Raw genomic sequence first — 25,575 nt, forward strand, 5'->3', positions numbered from 1 at the left:
ATCTACCTATGCACAGGCAGCAGTCGGCTCGGCAAGGCTTGGAATTGGCAGATGGGCTGGTTTTTATAATTTTTATAATTACTAGCTGTAATTATTAGTTACCTAAAACCTATCTGAGCCTTAAAAATTAATGAGCCAAAAGGGAACCGGAAGATTCATGTTTGGGTTCTGGCTCTGCACTCCCTAGCTTCATGATGTTGGGCAGCTTGGGCTGCCACAACAATGTACCACAGGTTAGGTGACTTAACATTTGTTAGCATTTGTTCCTTGTAGTTCTGGAGGTTGAAAGTCCCAGAGCACAGAGAAGGCAGATTCAGTTTCTCCTAAGGTGTCTCTTCCTGGCCTGTCTTACTTCCCTACATGGCCTTTTTCTGTGCACCTTCAGAGAGAGAGAGAGCAAGCTTTTGGGGGTCTCCTTCTCTCATAGGACACCAATCAGTGCCTTACCCTGGTGACTTCATTCAACAGTAATTACTCCTCTAAAGGTCATATATCCAAATATAATCTCATTGGGGGTTAGGGTTTCACTATAGAAATTTGGGGGAATATCATTCAGGCCGTGCAAGTATTGAAAGCAGAGTTGTAAACTAAAATGCATGGCACAAAGGTGAGATTCTGTTGCTGCTCTCTCTTGCAAGACTTAGCTCTGCTTCCAGTTGACAACACAGAGAGTCAATTAGATGTGAAGTTCTTTGATGAGAAAAAAGAAGAGATTTATATGTATATTTTTAGAAATTAGCACAAATTCAGGGTTGTCCCTGTGATAATTACACTCTTGTTTTCTAACTCTTGCATGAAGAAGAAAGGGCTGAATTTAAGTTCCTGTCCTGGGACCTTCTGATGAGTGTGTCCTGAGAGCCTGTGTGCAGGGGGAAGAGGCCGGGGAACACCCTGGGTGGAACTCCCTGTCCTCCTGTGTCTCAGCATAGGGCTCCAGGTCACCGCCAGGACAGGCCTGCTCCTTTCCCTCTTGAAAACTATTTTTAACCAGTCATGGTTAATTTTTTATTCTTTTTACAAAAGCAATATATGTTCTTTTCAGAAAAATGAAGAGAAGACAATGAAAACTTCCATTTTTATCAGCAACAGGATCAGATTTAGTCAGAGAGTTGCCTAGTACTCTGCAATGATAACCTGGAGTAGGAAATGGCAACCCACTCCAGTATTCTTGCCTGAAAATCCCATGGACAGAGGAGCCTGGTGGACTGTATGGTCCTTGGGGTCGCAAAGAGTTGGACACAACTGAGCACACACCTGCGATGTTAAAATGGCTGAAGCAGCTGTGAAGACAGCAACCACTGAGGTTACCGGAGCTCTTTTCAGAGAGGGCTGAGGATGAGACTTCCAAGGAACATGCTGCAATAATAACCAATGGTCCTGAAATCCTTCTTTCCTCTAGGAGGGTGAATTTTATTAACACAAAACATTTGTTTTGCTGATGAATTAAATGGAGCTGGATTGCTTGTCTCTAAGGGGGCCTGCCAAAATGTCTTACACTCTTGGAAAAACATTGGTTTGAAGGGGCAGCAGATTACAAGTTTTCTTGGGGCAGACACACATCCAGTTCTCACCCTGACCCTGGCTAATAGCATTACTTTAACAGCTCGTTTAGCTTCATTAAATCAATACGTGCCTCTTCTATTTAAAAAATTCAAATAAGACAAAATAAACTGATATCATACTACCCAGAAATAACTAACACTATTAACTTTAAAGCATTTTGTTTGGAAATAACTTCTACTTAGAGAGAAGTTACAAAATTAAAAAGGCACCTCATACAGAGTCTCCTATTCTTAACCTTTTAGCTCATTTACCATTCCCATTTATCATTCTATGGGTATGCATGTGTATACACACACACATAAATACTAACATATATACTTTTTTTTCTTAACTAGAAGTTAAGAAAAAGTTAGCAACTAATTTGCATACATCATTACCCTTTATCCCTAAATTCTTCAGTACCTTATTTCCTAAGAGTAGAGATATTCTCTGACATAACCACAGTACCAGTTATCAACATCAGTAAATGTGACATGGATAGCACCTATATTTCAATTTAGTCAGTAGATCACAAAATGTCTCCTTCTGGTTTAAGATCCAGTTTCGGGGTAGTTACTACATTTTTTTTCTTGTTTCTTTAGCACCCTTAATCTGGAAAGTTCCTCAATATTTTTTTTTTCTTTTGAGACATTCATTGTTGTTGTTTAGTCACTAAGTCATGTCTAACTCTTTGTGACCCTATGGACTGTAGAGGAGCCCCATTCTCCAGGGTCCTCTGTCCATGGAATTCTCTGGGTAAGAATACTGGAGTGGGTTGCCATTCCCTTCTCCAGGGGCTTTTCCCAACCTAGGGATCAGACCCGGGTCTCCTGCGTCACAGGCGGGTTCTTTACTGCTGAGCCACCAGGGAAGCCCAAGACATTCATACTTTGTGATCATATTGTTTTCCCCTGTCGCAATACGTTTCATTTTGGGTTTGTCCTTATGAGTACATCAGGGTTCTACAGTCTCAGCCAGAGTGCTGCATGGGTACCACACTTCCTCCAGGTACCACAGCTGGGGGCACATACGGCTATCTATCCCCATGTTCACTGGCTTTGCTTACCAAGTCAAGTATAATTGCTAGTTTTTTCTTTTTTCCTCTGGCACCCAATAAGCAATCTGTGAGGAAACATTTTGGGCCTGGGCAAATATCTTGCTCCCTGTCAGCATTCTCTTGCCGGAACTGGCATTCATTGGTGTTTCTAGCTTGAACCATTCTTTATCAGGATAATTCTAAAAGTGATGCTGCGCTGCCTGCAGCACCCTCCACATTAGCATTCTGTTATAAGCAAGAGCCCTCATGTCCTCCCCTCTCCATTTGTTTCTCTGTTATCTATACGGATTCACTAATACCTGTTTTTCAATGGTTTTAAATTGATCACCGTATTTAATTATATTCATGCTCAAACTGACTAACACCTGGTGGTGGGAGCCCCTTCAAGGTGGCTTCTGTGTGGGCAGGGAGGGATGATCCTGAATTAATTTAAGTAGCCTTGATAAGTATAATCTATTTAAGAATAAACTATTTTAGGTATATTATAGGAATGATTAAATGTGTTCATTTTGTCACATTTATACCCTAGCATTTTCTTTTTACGAGTACTTCCTAGTTTTCAGAGGGATTCCCTGGTAGCTCAGCTGGTAAAGAGTTAGCCTGCAATGCAGGAGACCCCGGTTCAATTCCTGGGTTGGGAAGATCTGCTGGAGAAGGGAATGGCTACCCACTCCAGTATTTTGACCTAGAGAATTCCATGGACTGGATAGTACATGGGGTCACAAAGAGTCAGACACGACTCAGCAACTTTCACTTTCACTTTTAGTCTTCAGAAATAAAATGCTCAGGCTCATCGTGTTCTTTTGCTGCTCCAGCCCTGGACTCTATAATTTCTCCAAGGAGACCTGATACCTTTTAGTGCGGTGTGATATTGAAGGGTACTTGGTATGCTCTCTGGTACTGTAGTGTCTTTGCTTCAGGCCTTTTCAATGGACAGAGCTAGGAAACGTACGCACGTGTAACACAGATACACGAACATGCGTGTAGAAATCATGAGTGCATACCAGTACCTCCAATCCCAATGTACCTCTGTGAATTCTTTTTCTAACTTCCTCCATTCTTTGTGTGCCCTTTCTTCAACAATGGAATCCTAACTTCTGACAAAATGAACACATTTAATCATTCCTATAATATACCTAAAATAGTTTATTCTTAAATAGATTATACTTATCAAGGCTACTTAAATTAATTCAGGATCATCCCTCCCTGCCCACACTATTAACTTTGGATGAACATCCTTCTAGATCTCCCTGTATACACTTTTAGATAAAAAGACAGAGTTTTATTAAATAGTAATCACACTCTACATACTCTTCTGTAACCTGGCTTTTCCCCCACCAATGAAAATATCATTAACATCATTCCATATCATACATCTTTTTTTCCCACAAAATGAGATCCATAGAATATTTTTTAATGATTGCACAATAAGACTGTACCATAATTCCTATTATTGGACTTTGATTTAAAAGATGTCCAATTTTCACATAATAGTATAAAACAATGAAAACATATTTCTAACTAAATTTTAATTGTTTCAGTAGGATAGAAGTGGAATTACTGGTCAAATGAAATATATTTTTACGCTTTTCTGGATGGCTGTTTGCTCCGTTCCACAGTTTTTGAGTGCTGGTATTTCTAGACACGTGTGGGCCTGGCTTTGAGATTATAGTTTTGAGGATCTGGAGTGTGACCAGGATTTGTAGTTTTTAAAGGCTTCCTAAGAGGTTTTGATGTGTATCCAATTTGATAGGTGAAAGTGGCATTTCATTAATTTAATAATAATTTTCTTCTGAAATTGTTTCAGATACTCAGATTTGGGAGAAGTAACTTCAGAAATAAAAGCTTCTGAGAGACGAACAGCTGTGGCCATTGCAGGTAAAACTGGGCTTGGGCCCACCCTGGAGCAAATCCATTTCTTCTGCCCCATCAGGGTTCTGGATTCCAGCACCGCACTGGGCAGGATCATGGACCTCAAAAATCAATAAGCACAAGGTTTTTTATTTTTCCTTTTACAAGAAGATACATTTAAGGGTCTTTTAAGCTTCCCTCATATATTCAAAATAGGGTTCACTTTTAAAAAGGTATTTACCACAGTTTTACCAGGAACACATCACTCCAGTTTAAGCACATTGTTATTTCTGCATCCTGAGCTGTGTTGAGTGTGACTGTCTAGTTTCTAAACTGGGCACACATGAGGGTGAAAGGGATAAGAGGAATAGATTGGGACAGTCCTAGTAGACTGGGGCTTGTAATCTTTCTGAACATGGTCCATATTAGCTGGTTTTTATGTCTCTGGGAAGTTGGGGTATGGGGTGAGGCTGTAGCTGCCCCTCGTGATTTCAACCCAAGTCTAGACATCTTAACTTCTTTTAATAACTTCATTTTGGATCTGAAAGTAAAGTGAAAGTGTTAGTCGCTGAGTCATGTCCGATTTTTTGCGAGCCCATGGACTATAGCCTGCCAGGCTCCTCTGTCCATGGAATTCTCCAAGCAAGAATACTGGAGTGGGTAGCCATTCCCTTCTCCAGGAGATTTTCCCAACCCAGGGAAGTCCCCATTTTGGATTTACCTTTCATTAGTTTGGTATTCTTGAAAATGAATGTGTCCTATTGGATAGTAATAGTGTTATGCAAAAATAACCCTACAAAAATATGCAAATAAGCTTGGGTTAATCAAATTTTATTTTATCCATTCAAACAAATATTTGTTGACTGTTTACCATGTGTTAGCTTTGTTGTAGGGATTGTTAATATAAGAAACAATAGTGAATGCAATAACCAAAAATCCTAGTCTTTTTGGAACTTAAGTTCTGGAAGGTAGGCACTGTGGGAGTTCATGGTCAGTTGGTCAAGGCTAAGCAAAGTTGAGATCAAGCAATAATTGCTCGAAGCCCTTCAGTTTCTCAAGACCTTGAATTGTACTATTCAATACATTAGCCACTAGGCACACGTTTAAGATTAAATAAAATTAAAAATTCAGTTCCTCATTCACACTAGCCATATGTCAAGTGCTCAGTAGCCATACAGCTAGTGACTGCATGTTTAGCAGTGTAGATATAGAACAAGGCAATCTATTGGTGGGCAGTGCTATAGAAACTCAGGAAAGGAAATTTCAGGGTGGGCTGGGGAAAAGCAGTGACCTTACTGGCTTATTGTGAGCTAGGTTGCCCTATTTAGTTTTTGACAACAGCCTCATAAGATAGTCATTATCAGTCCTTTGTTTCATTTGAGGAAACTGAGGCTCAGAGACGTTCTGGCCCTTCTCCAAAATTCTGTCTTTCTAGTGAATAAGGCTTTTGTAATTATCAAAAAAAATTTCTTCCTGAGGCATGTGAATTCCTCTTAAGCATATTTTTAAGACCTAAAGCAAGCTTTTCAACCTATAAAATTAAAAAAGAAGTTGTATTGAAGTATAATATACATATGGAAAAGTGCCCATATTGTAAGCGCATAGCTTGATAAAGTTTCACAGAGACTGACCTATGTTAGCCAGCATCCAGGAGAAGAAGCTAAACAAAAACATTACCTAAGAAGTCCACTTTCTAATCACTTCCTACGCCTTTGCCAGACATAACCACTCTCCAGACTTCTAAAAGCATAGATTAGTTTTGCCTGGTTTGTACTTTAAATAATTATCCAATAGAATATATTTGCTTTTGCTTTATCTCGAGTCTGGGGACTCTGATTACTTAATAACTCTTTCTTTAAAAAAATTATTTAAAATCATTGAAGAGAATTCTGGAAGATGGCACAGCAGGATGCTCCAGGAATAACCTCTCCTCACCTGGATAGCAGTTGCGCCGGCAGAATCTGTCCGATGTAATTACTTTGGGACTCTGCAGTCTGGCGGAGGCTTCCAGCTTCCAGGGGAAGAATTACAGGGTAAACTGCAGTTAATTTTGGTCAATCTCAGCTCTTAATACAGTAGCCGCTGCCCATGTCCACCCACAGCCGAGAGGCAGGCAACCGTGCACACGGTCTTGGAGTAACTTGACGCAGCTTGTGGGATCCAGGGCGGGCAAAAAACCCGTCCTCTAAATATCCAGTACCTGTGCTCTAATTGCTGGTTGCTGTTTCTGACCACAGAGCTAAAGGCAAGGAGGGGGACAGCAACTGTCAGAGCGCCAGACATTGTTGCAAGCCCCTCCCCCTCCAGCTGAAGGGCCTTACGGGGTAATCAAAGGATCAACACCTTCCCATCTATCATTATTTGCTTATTTCTATTTTGTAAGCCACACATTAAAGAGTAGAACATTCAAAAACAACTGCATATATGGGAAAAATTAAAAAATAACTGTGCATTCCCAGGAAAATACTCAAAAAAAAATCAGAGAAGACTTTAAGTTTACATCTTAAGCTGAATCTCAGCAAAGCAACAGCCAACAGCAATCAAAGACAAACAATCAAAAAATAACAGTAGCAAACCCTGAGTAAGGGGAAATAATCTGAGTTCCATTGTTAGCACATTATTAGATTCAAAGGTGTTCAACAAAAACATCACAAAGCATAGAAAGAAACAGGAATATGTGATCCATTCACAGGGAAAAATATATCAACAAAATCTGTCCCTCAAAAGACTTTGTGCAGATATATTAGACAGACTTTAAAACAACAATCCTAAAGATGCTAGAAGCACTAAAGGAGGATATGGAGAAAGTCAAGAGAATGGTGAGTGAACGAAAGTTGAATATCAATAAAGAAATAGAAAACCTAAAAATGAGCCAAAACAAATTCTATTTTTTTAAATTTGATACTTTCTTTATTTTTTCATTTATTTTTATTAGTTGGAGGCTAATTACTTTACAATATTGTAGTGGTTTTTTGCCATACATTGACATGAATCAGCCATGGATTTACATGTGTTCCCCATCCTGATCCCCCCTCCCCCAAAACAAATTCTAGAGCTGAAGAGTACAACAACTGAAATGAAAAATTCACTAGCAGGATTCAAAGGCAGACTTGGCAGGCAGAAAAATGAATTAATGAACTTGAAGATAGTGGAGTGGACAGTGGAAATTATCAAAGCTGAGGAACAGCAAGAGAAAAGACTGAAGAAAATCAGACAGAGCCTGTTGGACACCATCAAAGGGACCAAGATACTCATTGTAGGAGACCCAGAAGAAGAAGAGAAAGAAGCAGAGAGAATATTTGAAGAAATAATGGCTGAAAACTTCCTGAATCTAAAGAAAGATGTGTATGTAATCATCCAAAAAGCTCAATGAACTCCAAGTAAACTGAATTCATAGAGACCTACACCAAGACACATAACACAAAGAAAAAGAAGAAATCTTGAAAGCAGCAAGTGATAAGCAAGTCACTACAAGTGATTTTCAAAGAGATAATCTGCAGATTTCTCATTAGAAACTTTGGAGGCCAGAAGATACAGTCAAAGCGCTTAAAAAAACTGTCAACCAGGATTCATATAGCCAGCAAAACTATGCTTCAGAAATGAGGGAGAAATCAAGACATTCCCTGATGAACAAAAGCTGAGGGAGTTTGTGACCACTAGTTATCCCTGGAAGAAATACTTAAGGGAGTGCTGCAAAGAGAAAGGACATTAGACAGTAACCTTATGCTGTATGAGAAATAAAGATCTCAGTAAGGTAGAAACATGGGCAATTATATAGCTAGTATTATTGTAACAGCTGTTTGTAACTGCACTTTTTTTTGTCTATGTGATGTACGAGACCAATATATTTAAATTAAAAATTAATGTAATAACTAGCATTACTGTAACATTGATTTGTAATTCCAAATCTTGTTCTGTATGTAATTTAGGAGACTAATACATTTGAAGAGTTGTTAGTTTATGTTTAGGGGCACACATTATATAAAGATGTAATTTTGTGATATCAAAAAGCAAAAGGGGTTTTTGGTTTTACAGCGTGTAAACAATTAGAGAATATGTTGTTGACATTAAATTAGTATAAATTCAAATTAGAATGTTATAACCTTAGGAGACTAAATGTAATCCCCATGGCAACCACAAAGGAAATTGTTATAGAATATACACAGAAGGGAATCAAGAAGGAATTTAAACATTTCACTACCAAAAAATAAATAGACACAAAAGAAGAAAGGAATGCAGGAAGTGAGGGACTAAAAGATATAGCACAGTGGCAGAAATAAGTGCCTCCTTATCAGTAATTTAAATGTAAGTAGATTAAACTCTCCCATCAAAAAACAGAAATTGGCAGAATTGATAAAAACACATGACCCAATTATATGCTGTTTATAAGAGACTCACTTTTGAGATTCAAAGACAACTTGTAAAAGTAAAAAGATGGAGAAAGATATTATGTGCAAATAATTATCAAAAGAGAACTGCAGTGGCTATACTAATTTCAGATGAAATAGGCTTTAGGTAAAAAACAACTCCAAGAGACAGGAAGGACATTACATGTTAACAAACATTTCAATACAGCAAGAAGATGTAACAATTATAAGCATTTATGTAATGTCAGGCCATCAAAATATAAAAAGCAAAAACTGAGAGAACTGAAGGAGAAAATAGATGGTTCTACAGTAATAGTTGTGGATTCCAATACCCCACTCAGAATAATGGATAGAACAACCAGACAGAAGATGAGTGAGGAAATAGAGGCCTTCAACGACACAATAAACCTACTAGATCTAAGAGACATATGCAGAACAACTGCCCGCCCCGGCCAGCAACCACAACAATATACACATTCTTCTCAACTGGACATATGATATTTTCCTGGGCAGACCATATATAGGGCCACAAAGTAAGTGTCAGTGGTTTCTAAAAGATGGATATCATACAAAGTATCTTCTTTGACCATGGTGAGATAAAGTTAGAAATCACTAACATAACCTGGAGAATTCACAAAATTTTGGAGACCTGACAATGTCCTTTCAAACAACCAATGGATAAAAGACAAAATCACAAAGAAATTAAAAAAATAGTTAAGACATGAATGAAAATATAAACACATCATATTAACACTTATAGACTACATCCAAAGTGGTACTAAGGGGAAACTTATAAATGCTCATGTTAAAAACAGGAAACATCACATATAAAGAGACTAACTTTACAACTTTAAGTTGTAACAGGAAAAGAAAAACAAGCTAAATGCAAAGGTCACACAAAGAAAGAAATAATAAATGATTAGAGCAGAGATCAATGAAATAGAGAATAGAAAACTAAATAGATTCCTGTTCAAGATGGTGGAGTAGAAGGATGTGCATGTTATCTCCTCCCATGAAAGCACCAAAATTGCAACTAGCTGTTGAACAACCATCAACAGGAGGATGCTGGAAACCACCAAAAAAAGATACTGCATGTCCAAAGACAAACAAGAAGCTGCAGTGAGACAGTAAGAGGGGCACAGAAAGAAAGAGAAAGGACCCGGGAAAACATCTGAAGAGATGATAGCTGAAAACGTCCCAAAGATGGGAAAGGAAATAGTCAACCAAGTCCAGGAAGCACAGAGTCCTAGGAAGTAAAAACCCAAGGAGGAACACGCCAAGACACAGACTAATCAAACTGACAAAAGTTAAAGACAAGACAAAATATTAAAAGCAACAAGGGAAAAACAACAAGTAACATATGGGGAACTCCCATCAGGCTATCAGCTGATTTCTAAACAGAAACTCTATGAGCCAGAAGGGAATGGCATGATTTATTCAAACTGATGAAAGGGAAGAACCTATAACCAAGAATACTTACTCTACCCAGCAAGACTGTCCTTCAGATTTAATGGAGAAATCAAAAGCTTTCCAGACAAGCAAAAGAGAATTCAGCACCACCAAACCAGCTTTACAACAAATGCTAAAGACACTTCTTTAGGCAGGAAGCACAAGAGTAGGAAAAGACCTACAGAAAATAAACCCAAAACACTTAAGAAAACAGTAATAGGATCATACATATCTATAATTACCTTAAATGTAAATGGATTAAATGCACCAACCAAAAGACATAGACTGGCTGGGGGGATGAAAACATATGCGTGTATGCACTTCCACTTACCACCCCACCCCAAATCATATGTAATTATTTTATATTGTTAAGTTGATCATGTTCCCATTATGGCTTGCAGTTGTAATTATCTTTTTTTTTGATCTAGCTATTGATTGTGAAAACTGATAAACATCTTTTACTATTGTGATTTTGTAACTTTTACTCAGTTAATACCATCGTATCATGATTGGTCAACAGAAAAATAAAAGAGCTCTATATCACCCAAACTAGAATCTAATAGAAAAACTGGTAATCACTTTTTAAAATCCAGATGCATATCAGAATTATCTTGAAATTTTTTGAAAAAAATTGCTCAGGTATTGCTTTTTTTCTCCAGAGCTCCAGATATGTTTCTAATGAGCAGTTATGTTTACGAACATTTGGACTATATGATGATCTTTTACTTTTGGCTTGTTTGTTTCACTTTTTCTATTCCACATTCAGTGCTCACATTTCATTTAGTTTATGTTCCCCAGTTTCTCCATCTTTTTTTTTTTTTTTGATGTTCTTTCTCAAGCCTTTATCAAATGTACCAGAAAAGCTTTTGTATACATACATATAAAAATGTATAATATATATTTTAGAAAACTTATGAATTTTTTTCTAACTAAAAATTATGACATTCTGATTCCACTTATTTGACTTAATATGAATAGAATGATGGATTTCTAATTAAAAAATAGATAAGCAACAAGCAACAAAGGTTTACTGTATAGGGTAAGGAACCATAGTCAATATCTTGTAATAACCTATGATGGAAAATAATTTCAAAAGTGATATATGTGTATTTGTATAACCTTGCTGTGCACCTGAGAAAATGCGAGTCAACTATATGTCAATTAAAAATATATATATATTTTTAAAAAGACAATATCCACCTGGGGGAGAACGGATACATGTATGTATATGGCGGAGGCCCTTCACTGCCCGCCTGAAAGCACCACCACGTTGTTAACTGGCCATACCCCAATACAAAATTAAAAGTGTAAAGTTTTGGGGGAAAAGACACTATCCACAGAGTATAAGGCTCCCCTGGTAACTCAGTCGGTAAAGAGTCCGTGTGTAATATAGGAAATGCAGGTTTGATCCCTGGGTCTGGAAAATCCCCTGGAGAAAAGCAAGGCAACCCACTTCCGTAATCTTGCCGGGAGAGTCGCCTGGACTGAGGAACCTGGCGGGCTAGTCCATAGAGTCACAAAGAGTCAGACAGGACTGAAGTGACTGCGCATGCGCGCCCCGAGGATTAAAGTCAACACACGGAGGGGAGAAAACGCTTGCAGTCAAACATCTGATAAGGGATTACTGTCAGAATATATAGAGAACTCCTTAAACTCAATGATAAAAAACAACCTGATTCAAACTTGGACAAAGTCCTTGAAAAGACATCTCTCCAAAGAAGATATACAAATGGACAATAAGGATTCTGAAGGATGCTCTACATCACTAATTATTAGGAAAATGCAAATCAAAACTACAATGAGATACAATCTCACATCCATTAGGATGGCTAGTATAACAAAAAAAGAGAAGAACATGTGTTGGCAAAGATGTGGAGAAATTGGAACCCTTGTGCAGTGTTGCTGGAAATGTAAAATGGTGAAACCACTGTGAAAAACTGTATGTGTCCATGCATGCTCAGTCACTTCAGTCTTGTCTGAGTCTTTGCAATCCTGTGGACTGTAGCCTCCAGGCTCCTTGTCCATAGGATTCTCCAGGCAAGAATACTGGAGTGGGTTGCCATGCCCTCCTCCAGGGGATCTTCCTGACCCAGGGATCGAACCCACGTCTCCTGCATCTTCTGCATCACAGGTGAATTCTTCACCACTGAGCCCAGAAAACAGTATGGGGGCTCCTCACAAAATTAAAAATAGAACTACCATATGATCTAGTAATTCCCCTTCTGGGTGTATACACAAAAGAATAAAAATCAAGTTCTCAAAGAGATATTTGTACATCCAGGTTCATAGCATCATTATTCACAATAATTAAAACATGGAAGCAACATAAGTGTCCATCAATGGATGAATGGATTACCAAAATATGGTATATACATACAATGGAATATTACTCAGATTTTAAAAGGAAGCGAATTCTACATTACGCAACAGCAAGGATGAACTTTGAGAACATTATGCTAAGTGAAATAGTCACAAAAAGACAAATAATGTATGAGTGTAGTTATGTGAGTTAGAGTAGTCAAAAGCATAAAGTCAGAAAGTATATAATGCCACTGATCTGTACACTTAAACATGTTTCAGGGAATTCCCTGGTGGTCCAGTGGTTAGGACTTTGCGCTTTCACTTCCCAGGGTCTGGGTTCACTCCCTGGTCTGGAAACTAAGATCCTGCAAGCCATGTGGCATGGCCCCCCCACCCCCAAAAAAATAGTAAATTTTATGTTACGTGTATTTTAACACAATTTTTAAAAACGGAAAAATACTGGGGGAAAAAAACGTTTTATGGTGAACAATTCTATGACATTTAGTACATTCATAAACTTATGAAATCACCACTTCTTATTTATGTGATTTCCAAAACATTTCCATCACTTGAAAGTAAAACTCTCTATTCCTTATGCAGTTTCTCCCATCTCTCCTCCCAATTTCCAGAGTGGACCACCAATCTGTGTTAAGTCTTTGTTTATATTTATGTTAAATATTTTCCTATAAATGAAGTCATACAATATGTGCCCTTTTGTGTTTATTTTTTTTCACCTAGCATAGTGTTTTGGAGTTCCTCCATGTTGTTCTTTTTTAGGGTTGAATTATATTCTATTGTATGGATAGACCACATTTTGTTTATCTATTCATCTGTCAGTGGACATTGGCTATTTGGTTTCCACCTTTTGGCTATTGTGAATAATCATGCTATGAACATGCATATACATGTAGTTGTTTGAGTCCCTGTTTTAAGTTCTTCTAGGCATATACCTCAGAGTGGAATTAGTGAGTCAACTGGTAATTCTGTGTTTAACTGTTTGAGGAACAGCCAAATTGTTTTCCCAACAGCTGCACCGCTTAAAGTCCTGCCGGAAATGTACAAGAGTTCCGGTTTCCCCCATCCTGTGCATGCTTGCTGTTCTCCATCCTTTTTTAAAATCGCCATCCTAACAGGTTGCAGTGCTATCTCACTGTGGTTTTGATTTGGTTTCCCTAGTGACTGATGATGTGGAGCATCATTTTATGTGCATCTGACCATTTGTATATTATTTTGGAGAAATGTCTATTCAAGTTCTTTGAATATTCCACTTTTCAATTGAGTTTTTTTTTTGTCTTTTCTATTGTGAAGTTGTACTTGTTTACATAGTCCAGATACTAGATCCAATCACATATGGTTTGCACATATTTTCCACATTCATAGGTTGTCTTTCACTTTCTTGAGAATGTTCTTTGATGCATGCAGAATTTTACTTTGATGAAGTCCAGTTTATGTATTTTTTGTGGCCTGTACTTTTGGTGTTATACCTAAGAATTCATTACCAAATTCAAGGCTATGAAGATTTACCCTTCCTCATGTCTTACTCTAAGAGTTTTATGGGTTTAGCTCATATTTAGGTCACTGATACCTTTTGAGTTAATTTTTATATATGGTGTGAGGTAGGAGTTCAACCTCTTTCTTGTGCATGTAGGTGTCCATAGCTCCTTCTTAACACAAACAACCCCCAGGTGTCAAATATAACAAATATTCCAAAATTTGATGAAAAACTCTAGTGTGAGTACTGGCTACTTTAATAACTGAAAAAAAGTCATTCAATTTGATGGTTGTGAATGATTTTAATTGCCCCACTTAGAGTTCATTTCAAGTGGATCCTGCCCACTCTGCTCCTTGTGTTCCATTTGAACCCAGCATCCCCATAGGTTTGGGACCAAAGCCTGTCCCATCCTGATCAGTTCTTGTCCAGCAGAAAATAGAGTGGAGACTTTGGCCCACAGGACCAAACCACTGCTGGCCTCCTGTATTTGCTGCTGACTTGTGTCCTTGTCTGAAACCCTCCTGCAGTCTGCTAGTGACCAATGTTTATCTTGACTTCCAGAGTTCTCTGCTCCTGAAACTTTAGGCTCTTACACCCCTCATCAGCGATTCCTTAGTTTGATAGCCTGACCTTTGGCCACTTTGTGCATCCTTGCCTTCATCCACCTATTAGCTCCCTGTTCTAAATCAAAGCTCTCTCCCATTAGTAGTAAAGCAGGCCCTGTCTTCTCTGGGTCTAAAGTTTATTCCTTGCTTCCAGCTCAAAACTACTGTCTCAGGCTTGACCCCATCTCAGGCTTCCCTAAGCGTCCTGTTCTCACCTTGAACCATTGTACTTTCTCAGAATGCATTTTGGGTTCCTTGCAAAAATTCTTCTGTTGTCTTTTGTCCACTGTGAATAATTTGACTCCTCAACAGTGCAGTTCAATCTATGTGAATCATTTGTGTCTTCTCTAATATGCTCATGTTCTTCAAATCTCCTGTCCTTTTTCTCTGTTTTTCTCTTTCCAGCTCTTCATGTCTTCTCTTAAGTTAAAGAAGACTGAATTGTCATGTTTATCTGATTATATAGAAGTCATGAGAGAATTAATAAGTCTAAAAATGTCAGTATCTTTTCCTGATTCATAATATTTTAAAGATACAATTATAATTTTGAAATAGGTGATACTATTACTTGGATCAAAAATCAAAACAATAAAAATATGTAGAGAAGTCTTGCTCCAACTATTCTACTTTTGCTAGCAAATCTAGAGTTTTAATGTCTTTTTTCCCAATGTAAATATCCAAATAGCACTAAATTAAATAATTCAGTAATTAAAATTATTTAGTATTGATGAATATATTATGCTGTTAGAGACTTGGAATAATTACCAATTTACTTGTAAGTTATAACTATTCCCCACTCTATGCCCTCCCCCCATATATGTGCATCATTTTAAGTGATAACAAAAACTCCTTATGCTAGAATAAAAAAAGTTTGTGGAAGGTAATCTTGAAACTGAACCAGAGAATTTATATCAACTTATATTTTAATAGTTTCTAAAATCAAAGATTAATCTATGTAAGTTTCATGAAGTTTTTTTTATATTTTATTTTCACAAAACTTAGTAAATTTTACAAGGAATATCAGCTCAGTTCAGTTCAGTCACTCAGTCATGTCCGACTCTTTGCAACCCCAGGGACCGCAGCACACCAGGCCTCCCGGTCCATCACCAACTCCTGGAGTCCACCCAAACGCATGTCCAACGAGTCAGTGATGCCATCCAACTATCTCATCCTCCGTCATCCCCTTTTCCTCCTGCCTTCAATCTTTCCAGGCATCAGGGTCTTTTCAAATGAGTCAGCTCTTCGCATCAGGTGGCCAAAGTATTGGAGTTTCAGCTTCAACATCAGTCCTTCCAGTGAACATTCAGGACTGATCTCCTTTAGGATGGACTGGTAATCCTAGAGCAAATCATTATCTTCTGTGTGTGGTTATTACTACTTTGTGTCATATTTGGGGTTGTAAGCAGATGAAATTTACATAGGAAAAATGGAAACCAATAATAGTACTAAAAATAAATGTTGTATCTTTTTTTTATAAATTATTATTTTTTCCATTTATTTTTATTAGTTGGAGGCTAATTACTTTACAATATTGCAGTGGTTTTTGTCATACATTGACATGAATCAGCCATGGATTTACATGTATTCCCCATCCCGATCCCCCCTCCCACCTCCCTCTCCACCCAATCTCCACCTCTGGGTCTTCCCAGTGCACCAGCCCCGAGCACTTGTCTCATGCATCCAACCTGGGCTAGTGATCTTAAACATTATATTTTCACTTGAATTTTCTGGTAGAAAGGTCCTAACTTGCTGATGAAACTAAATGTGTATATATGTTTTTTTTCTTCCAGATTTGGAATGGAGAGAAATGGAAGGAGATGACTGCGAATTTCATTATGGAGGTAGAAATTACAGGATTTGGCAACAGACTGGATTAGGGAAAGAGATAAGGAATGGGCAAAGTGAAAAAAATAACTGGGATTTTAGATTTTGAACGATTGGGAGAAGTTACTACCTTAGTAAGAAAGAATGGGGGTTCTGAGTTTAGCCTAAGTTAATTTGTGTCAATTCAAGCTCCCTGATTTGATTGATATTTCATTTTCCTTTGCTTTTTTTAGAGGGTCCAAATGAAGCTCAGGATAGTGACTTTCCAATAGGTATGTTTCTTCTCTCTGCTCTGTCTGTCTTATTGATGGAAAACATTTTCTGGGCTGGTAGTTTCAACCCCTGACTGCATCAGAATCACTGCTAGTCCATTAATCCTTTATGTGCCATTAATAATACTGCCAGAAAAACAAACCCTGGGGAGCTGTTACCGTATAGATTAACATGATCAATTTGCATATTTGGACGTAAAGCTCAAAAATCTTAATTTTAAGAAGTTCCCAAAGTGATCCTAAAGCATATCCAAGTTTGGGAGTCATTCATCTGATCCAGTGGTTTCATTTATAGATCTGCCAAGGGTCATGGACTGGGCATGGATGTACACATTAATAGGTTTGTTTGCTCTGGCTTTCCCTGTCACATTTAGCTACCATGCTACTTAAAAAAGTTATTCTATGTATGGATAAGAAAAACAATGTCCCTTGTTTCATTCAGGCAATAATCAGAAACCTAAGTTACTTATATGATGGATTTCTTTTGTTTCTGCAACAAGTTTGCCAGCTCTTGACTCTCTGGGATGATAGCATGGCCAGTTAGCCCCTGTGGAGGGTTGAGCTTCTGAAGAGAGACATTAGGCAGCAAGTGGATCCCTACAGGGGAATGAGTGCTTTGAGTCCTGCTCTTCACCCAGGCATGGTCCTGATCCCATCATATAACTTACTGGGAAACAAGAAGAAGGTTGGTCACCTGTACTTCCTCCTGTGGTTTCTGTCAGCACCTAAGGTAGCATCATAGGCGTAGCTTCCTCTTTTGAGAAAAGAATGGAGAGAATCCTAGAGCTCAGCAGGATTTGTGTTTATTTGTTTTGGTAATATATTTAACATTTAAAGTTTTCTAATTATGTGCAGTGCTATCAAAATGCTGCACTCAATATGTCAGCAAATTTGGAAAACCCAGCAATGGCCATAGGACTGGAAAAGGTCAATCCTCATCCCAATCCCCAAGAAGGCAATACTAAAGAATGTTGAAGTCACTGGACAATTGCACTCATGTCCCCTGCCCCCTGCTAGTAAGGTTATGTTCCAAATCTTGCATGCTAAACTTCAGCATTACATGAACAGAGAACTTCTAGATGTCCAAGCTGGGTTTAGAAAAGGCAGGAACCAGAGATCAAATTGCCAACATTCACTGGATCATAGAGGGAATTTCCAGAAAAACATCTACGTCTGTTTCATTGACTATGCTAAAGCCTTTGACTGTGTGGATCATAACAAACTATGGAAAGCTCTTAAAAGAGATGGGAATACCAGACCTGTCTCCTGAGAAACCTGTATGTCTCAAGAAGCAACAGTTAGAACCAGACATGGAACAACAATCCTGGTTCAGGATTGAGAAAGGAGTACGCAAGGCTGTTTATTGTCACCTTGTTTATTTAACTTATACACCGGGCACGTCATGTGAAATGCTGAGCTGGATGAATTACAAGCTGGAACCAAGATTGCTGGGAGAAACATGAACAACCTCGGATATGCAGATGATACCAATGGCAGAAAGCGAAGAGGCGCTAAAGAGCCTCTTGATGAGGGTGAAGGAGGAGAGTGAAAAATTTGACTTAAAACTCAATGTTAAAAAAACTAAGATCATGGCATCTGGCCCCATCACTTCATGGCAAATAGAAGGGGAAAAGGTGGAAGCAGTGACAGATTTCCTCTTCTTGGGCTCTAAAATCACTGCGGATGGTGACTGCAGCCATGACATTAGAAGACGACTGCTTCTTGGCAGGAAAGCTATGGCAAACCTAGACAGTGTGTTAAAAAGCAAAGACATCACTTTGCTGACAAAGATCCATATAGTCAAGGCTGTGGTCTTTCCAGTAGTCATGAACGGTTGTGAGAGCTGGACCATAAAGAAGGCAGAACACTGAAGAATTGATGCTTTTGAACTGTGGTGCTAGAGAAAACTCTTGAGAGTCCTCTGGGCTCTCAAGCAAAGAGATCAAACCAGTCAATCTTCTAGGAAATCAACCACAAATACTCATTAGAAGGATTGATGTTGAAGCTAAAGCTCCAGTACTTTGGCCACCTGATGCGAACAGCTGATTCATTGGAAAAGACCCTGATTCTGGGAAAGACTGAGGGCAGGAGGAGAAGTGGTAACAGAGGATGAGATGGTTCTATGACATCACTGATGCAATGGACATGAACTTGGGCAAACTCCAGGAGATGGTGAGGTACATGGAAGCCTGGTGTGCTGCAGTCCATGGGGTCACGAAGAGTTGGACACGACTTGGTGACTGAAAAAATTATATGCAGTAAATTATATGCAATGAAAATTGGTAAGATGCTATGGCCAAGAACAGGGATGGCAGAGGAAACCTTTGCAGGTGGCATTACTGTTCTGAGCACCTAGTGCTTGTAAGAATTCATACTCTATTGGATGTTATGGCTGAAAATCTGAACAAATAAGTACAGACTTAGAATCTCTACAAAATATTTTAATACAGTGAAAATTTAGAACCATACTATTGGCTTCAGGTTTGGAGAAATGTTATTTAAAAGTGATTTCTATTACTCTGTACCCAAGAGTAACTCCCTGTTTCCTTTACAAAATTTCCAATTTGTAGACAGAAAAGAACATCAACCAGAAAACCACAGTGAATCAGTGATTGTGTCCACTGTGGAAAATTCCTGGTGACAGTGTGAGGGAATCCACTGCTGGGCCAGAAGCACAGGAGTATGTTGAAGGGAGGGGGATGTGGCCAGAGAATGAGGCCCGTGTTCAACATCTAAAGTGCATAGCTGCTTACTCTAGCCAATTAAATTTGGGCTTGGCATTGCTAAATCTTGGAGGCTTCAAGAGAAACAAGACATTTTTTATATAAAATCTCCCAATTCTTAATTGTAGCCCCTGGATGTCCCTTTCTTTTTCATCTCTAATGTCATACACTCTCTGGGTGCACTTGGGACTGGGGTGGGTGATGTTACCTTTGTCTTGTTCTCAGGTGGCCTAGGGGTGCCTGCATTTTGCTCTGAAGGAGGCCATCTCCTACCTGCTGAGTTGGGATCTCCCTCCCCACCTCTAACCTGGGTGCCCTGACATGCAGAGTAAGCAATTATATCTTCATTTCTCTCCACAGAGGAGAGGAGCAGACTACAAGAAATGCTGTTTCTTTTGGGACTAGAGACATACCAAACACAGAAACTCAGCCTCCAGGACGCCTTACAGATCAGCAGTGACAGCATGAAGAACTGGGCTCCTCAGACTCCCAAGGACTTGCCCTGGAATTTTCTCAGGAAGCTGCAGGCCCTCAATGCTGAAGCCAGGAATACCACCATGGTCCTGGACCTTCCCCTGGACACCAGGCCTGTGGAGAAGGAGAGCCAAATGGAAGAGGAGATCATCTACTGGGACACGGCCGAGGACATCTCAGCAGACATCTATTCCTTCTCCGAGCTGCCAACACCTGACACACCTGTGAATCCCTTGGACCTTCTCTGTGCCCTTCTGCTTTCCTCTGATAGTTTCCTGCAACAAGAAATTGTGTCAAAAATGTCTCTCTGCCAGTTTGCACTCCCTCTTATTTTGCCTGACCCAGAAAACCACTACCACACATTTCTGCTGTGGGCCATGAGGGGGACTGTGCGGACATGGGGGTCACAGCCCCCAAGGGTGGTGGGCAGCTTCAGAGAAGACAGCATGGTCCTTGCCCGAGCACCTGCCTTCGCCTTTGTGCGCATGGAGGTCAGCAGCAACTCCAAATCCCAGCTTCTCAACGACGTGCTCAGCCCCAGTCACAGGCAGCAGGACTGTTTCTGGCATCGGGATCTGAACTTGGGCACCAACCCTCGGGAGATAGCAGATGGGCTGGTAGAAATTTCCTGGTTTCTGCCCAGTGGCAGGGAGGACTTGGACATTTTCCCAGAGCCCATGGCCTTCCTAAACTTGAGAGGTGACATTGGGTCTCACTGGCTGCAGTTCAAGCTCTTGACAGAAATCTCCTCGGCCATATTCATCTTGACTGACAACATCAGTAAGAAGGAATACAAATTGCTGTCTTCCATGAAGGGGTCGGCCACAAAATACTACTTCATCCTCAGTCCCTACCGTGGGAAGCGAAACACAAACCTGAGATTTCTGAACAGGTTAATTCCCGTGCTGAAGATGGATCACTCACACGTCCTCGTGAAGGTCAGCAGCACAGACAGTGTGGGCTTCGTGCGTAGGGTCCGCGCCATTGTTGCACATGTGACCCGGTCCCCCTGCAGGAGGGTGTCCGTGGAGGACATGGCGAACGCAGCCCGCAAGCTGGGGCTGAAGGTCGATGAGGACTGTGAGGAGTGTCAGCGGGCCAAGGACCGGATGGAGCGGATCACCAGGAAAATCAAGGACTTGGACGCCTACCGCAGGGACGAGCTGCGGCTACAGGGGGAACTTTGGAGAAAGGCGGCCCAGGTGGAGAAGGAGCTCTGCCAGATCCAGTGGGCCAGTGACCCTCCTGAGAAGTACAGGGCTGAGCTGAGGCATCGGTTACTGGAACTTCGAATGCAGCAGAATGACCATGACCCTTCCTGGGGGGTCCAGGAGTTCATCTCGGGCATCAGCAGCCCCTCCCTGGGGGAGAAGCAGTACTTCCTGAAATGGATGGAGTGGGGACTGGCCCGGGTGGCCCAGCCAAGGCCAAGACCATCTCCAGAGATGATTTTTACCCTGAGACCAAAGCACTGTGGGGCCGTGGACTTCAGTGAGCCGTTCTGGCCTGAGCCCCTGGGGGTGGAGCATTTCCTGCGGGAGATGGGACAGTTTTACGAGGCCGAAAGCTGCCTTGTGGAGGCAGGGAAGCTGCCAGCAGGGCAGAGGCGGTTTGCCCACTTCCCAGGCTTGGCCTTGGAGCTGCTGCTGAAGGGGCTTCCCCTGGAGCTGATCGATGGGAACACCCTGAGCCCCCCCTTGCGCTGGGTCACAGGGCTCCTGAAGGAGCTACACGTCCGCCTGGAGAGGAGGTCGCGCCTGGTCGTCCTGTCAGCACTTGGCATGCCAGGCACGGGCAAGTCCACCCTTCTCAATACCATGTTCGGGCTGCGGTTTGTCACAGGAAGGGGCCGTGGTCCTCGAGGGGCCTTCATGCAGCTCATTAAGGTGGCCGAGAGCTTTAGCCAGGACCTGGGCTGTGATCACATCCTGGTAATAGACTCTGGGGGCTTGATAGCTGGAGTCCGGACCGAGGCAGGGGAGAGGTTTGAGCGGGAGGCTTCCCTGGCCACTTTGATTATGGGGCTGAGCAATGTCACTGTGGTCAGTTTAGCCGAAACAAGGAACATTCCACCAGCTATTCTGCATGCATTTCTGAGGCTGGAAAAAACAGGGCACATGCCCAACTATCAGTTTGTATACCAGAACCTTCATGATGTGTCTGCCCTTGGCTCCAAGCCAAGAGAGCGGAGGCAGCTCCTGGACCAGCCCAGTGATGTGGGCAGAGCCACAGTGCAAATGGAGAAACAGGGTGACGGGATCCAGACGCTGGCTGACCTGGCCTTTTGGGACCCTGAGAAGCAGCACATTTGGCACATCCCTGGCCTATGGCATGGAGTGCCTCCCATGGCCGCTGTGAACTTGGCGTACAGTGAAGCCATTTTTGAACTGAAGCGATGCCTGCTAGAAAACATCAGGAATGGCCTGTCCAACCAAAATAAAAACATTCAGCAGCTCATTGAGCTGGTAAGACGGCTGTGAGTCATCAAAAGGAAAGTTCAGCTGCCGGAGGCCTGCTCTGGGCAACCTGTCCTGATGGGCATGTCCACGTGGGGCTGTGCCCAGCTTCTGAGAGGGGAGAACAGTGGAAACGGGGCTGGGGTCTGGAGTTGCCTACACAGTGTTAGGGAAGGAAGTTACCTCACAGACCAGCTCAGAGATGCTTTCAGGAGTATGACAGCCTGGGGCAGGAGCTATCGACACAAGCAGTAAAGTCTTTGTCTCTGAACTCGGCAGCCCCTGCTGGTTTGCCTTTTGTACCGCTACCCTCTGTCATTAGCCTCTGGAGCAGAGAGTGGCTCCTGACAACTGCAGCCCAGGCAGACAGTAATCAGGGTAGGGCCGGGAAGGTGCCCTGAGGACGCAGGTAGGCCTTCCCACTAGGCCGGCATGGGCGACCCGGTCCTGCCCACTGAGGGGGTGCCCGCTCTGTGCACGCATGTATGGACTGCCCCTGCCTCGGGAGGGCTCCTGCTGGTTCTGTTGCGTCCACAGCACTTTGTTCACACCTCCGCCACAACACTCAACACGTGCAGGGTCTCACCTGTGCAGACGTTTGCCTCTCGCCTAGACCTGTGAGCTCCTTGAGAGTACATGACCCACATGTGTACCCCCAGAGCCTGACACACTGCAGGCACTTAATAAATGTGTGTTGAATGAATGAAATTAGTGAGTGCACAAGTGGTAAGTAATGGGCAGGTTCCTCGCTGTGCCTTGATTTCTCTTTTTCTTCAAAGAGGATCACAGTGTCTGTCTGAGGGGGCCGCTTACTAGAACATCTGGAATGTGGACACCTGGGAGAGCGTCTTTAAAAACTCCATCATGTCCCATTTCTTTGAGCAGAGATCCAGCCTTCAGGCTGTTCATAGAAAACTGAACCAGATATCTCCATGGGAACTCTGTGATGGTGATGATAGCTCCATCCTTACCCATTTTAGGAAAGGAGGCCTGGAGCAGTTCAGCAGCTCGTCCAGCCCACACACCTGCATTGGCGGTGAGGAGCTGATGAGGAAGGGGGTGTCCTCTGCCCTGTGCCTCTGCTTGTGACCGCTTGTTGTCCCCAAACTTCCACAGCTTCCGGGCTGAACCCCAGCCTGGCCCCTGGGCGTCCCCTTCATCTCAGTTTCATGCCTCCAGGGCCAGACCCTTGACATCATCCATGGCCCACTTGACACCATGAGCCAGAACATGGAGTTTCTCCTCTGGTGAGTTTCCAGCTAGAATTTATCTGTGCTGGAACAGCTTGAATCAATTTTTAAAGGAACAGGTTGATATTCAACAGTTGTAAGAGATTTCCAGTGCTTGAATTTGGGACCCAGGAATATCCTGGGTGAAATTCCTGTAGTGCTAGAGAGGCAACTGGGTAGTTTTCATGGCTCTAAGGGAAAAAAGAAGGACAGGTTTTGGTATTTCCAGGTGAACCAACATCTTACTATTTGTGTATATAATGATCCAGGAAGAAATGAATTTGTAGTGCCTGAGCATTAGAAACTCTTTTGAGTTTCAGAAGTGATACATGAAAGTCGTGTCCGACTCTTCGTGACCCCACGTACTGTAGAGTTCATGTAATTCTCCAGGCCAGAATACTGGAGTGGGTAGCCTATCCCTTCTCCAGGGGATCTTCCCAACCCAGGGATCAAACCCTGGTCTCCCATGTTGCAGGTCGATTCTTTACTGTCTGAGCCACCAGAGAAGCCCTCAGAAGTGATAAGGTTTTCCTAAATTTGTTAGCAAAAGACTAGGTTCCCCAAGTTCCAGCACTTCCTCCAACCTCTGTTTCACATATCCAGAGCCAGGCTCCCGGAGCACAGGGACCACATTCTGAACTTCAGGGGTGGCAGGAGGAGCATCCTGGGGCTCTGGAACAGGGGCTGAGAAGCCTGCCATTAAAGAAAGGGTTCCAGTCTGGAGGGCTTCCTTTCCAAGTCTGGTAGAAGGAGTTCAGAGAACAGAAAGAAGTTCCTGGTCACTACCTGGAGGCCTCATTTTCCTGAAATCGCAAAGTACAGAGAGGAGGTGGCCCTAGGGCCCAAGCAAGAGATTTCCAGAACTAGTGACACAGCTGGGATTGGGGTCTGCGGCTCAGAGAGGTGACCCTGGCCCTGGAGCTCAGAACACTAAGCATCAGCCTACTGTAGCCATTCATGGGTTCACCACAGTCAGAAGGCCTCCCTACATCAGACCTGAAGACATCTTTAGGGTCTGAGAGGTCATGGAACTTGCTGTGGGGCTACTGGGCAGTAATGTCTTTGGAGCCCAGCTTGGTGATGTGAGAGCCTCTCAGAGGAACGGGTGGGTGGACTGCTCACAGGGTATCAGGTACTTCAGTGAAAGCATAAACCATGTCAGTGATCTTGGAGTAAACGGGCCTAGGAGTCTTAAGACTGGGCACAAGAGCACCTGCCCCATTCCCTGGAGACAGAAAGTAGGATGTGGGACTCAAGGCCTGGTTTTGAACTTGGCCTTGCTTCCTGCTAATTACATGACCCTTGAACAGAGTCATTCAACGTCTCTAAGCCTTATCTGTCACTACTAGCACCTCCTCTGTGGTGAGTGCACAAAAGCTGGTTTTGGAGGAGCCAGTCTGTGTGCACACACAAGTAAGGCACCTGAAGATGTGTCTACCCAGTCTGCGTACCCGAGACTCATGCAAAGGAAGCTGCCTGCCTTCTCCATCAACCTCATGGTTGGCCTAAACAGGCCAAAAAGGATTTATCTTGTAATTGATCAGTGATATCTTAATTTGCAGCCTTTTCTCCTTCTAAATGGTAATGTCTTCTAAACGATGTGGTCTTAGATTTACTGAAACATATTGTCTAGCAGGGCTACTGTTGAGAAATCTGTACCAGTGTAAACCTAATCTGGTAGCTCTCCTCAGCTCCTCAGATGTGAATTAGCCCAATAAAGAGAAATCCTTTCTTTCTGAGTCAGTAGTAAAAAAAATGACTTTCGCTACAAACCTATCCTCAGTTCCTAAAATTTCAACAAAATTACATCAGAATGCAGCCTTACAAGCACCAGTAAGTCGGAGCCACAGAAGAGAGCTCCACGGTGATCTTGCTCCGGCTTCTGTGACTTTCCAGCCCGCATCCGCAGCGCCCACACTGGGCTCCATGGCTG

The 25,575-nt window shown here is 41.8% G+C and overlaps 1 protein-coding gene across 2 annotated transcripts in view; it reads left to right on the forward strand.

Annotated features, from left to right (window-relative positions):
• URGCP (upregulator of cell proliferation) overlaps positions 1-25,381 on the forward strand; it is a 35,464-nt gene extending 10,083 nt beyond the window's left edge. Inside the window, exons 2-5 of one of the 2 annotated variants that reach the window (XM_061127629.1) lie at positions 4,407-4,477; positions 16,455-16,505; positions 16,722-16,760; positions 19,844-25,381. In XM_061127629.1, coding sequence (XP_060983612.1) covers positions 4,407-4,477; positions 16,455-16,505; positions 16,722-16,760; positions 19,844-22,437 — 2,755 coding nt within the window. In that variant the 3' untranslated portion in view covers positions 22,438-25,381. The remainder of the gene's footprint in view (positions 1-4,406; positions 4,478-16,454; positions 16,506-16,721; positions 16,761-19,843) is intronic. The other variant, XM_061127628.1, reaches the window with a different exon arrangement.
• Positions 25,382-25,575: the final 194 nt, after the last annotated feature.

The sequence above is a fragment of the Dama dama genome, chromosome 24 (assembly GCF_033118175.1).
Source record: "Dama dama isolate Ldn47 chromosome 24, ASM3311817v1, whole genome shotgun sequence".
NCBI classification, from domain to species: domain Eukaryota; kingdom Metazoa; phylum Chordata; class Mammalia; order Artiodactyla; family Cervidae; genus Dama; species Dama dama.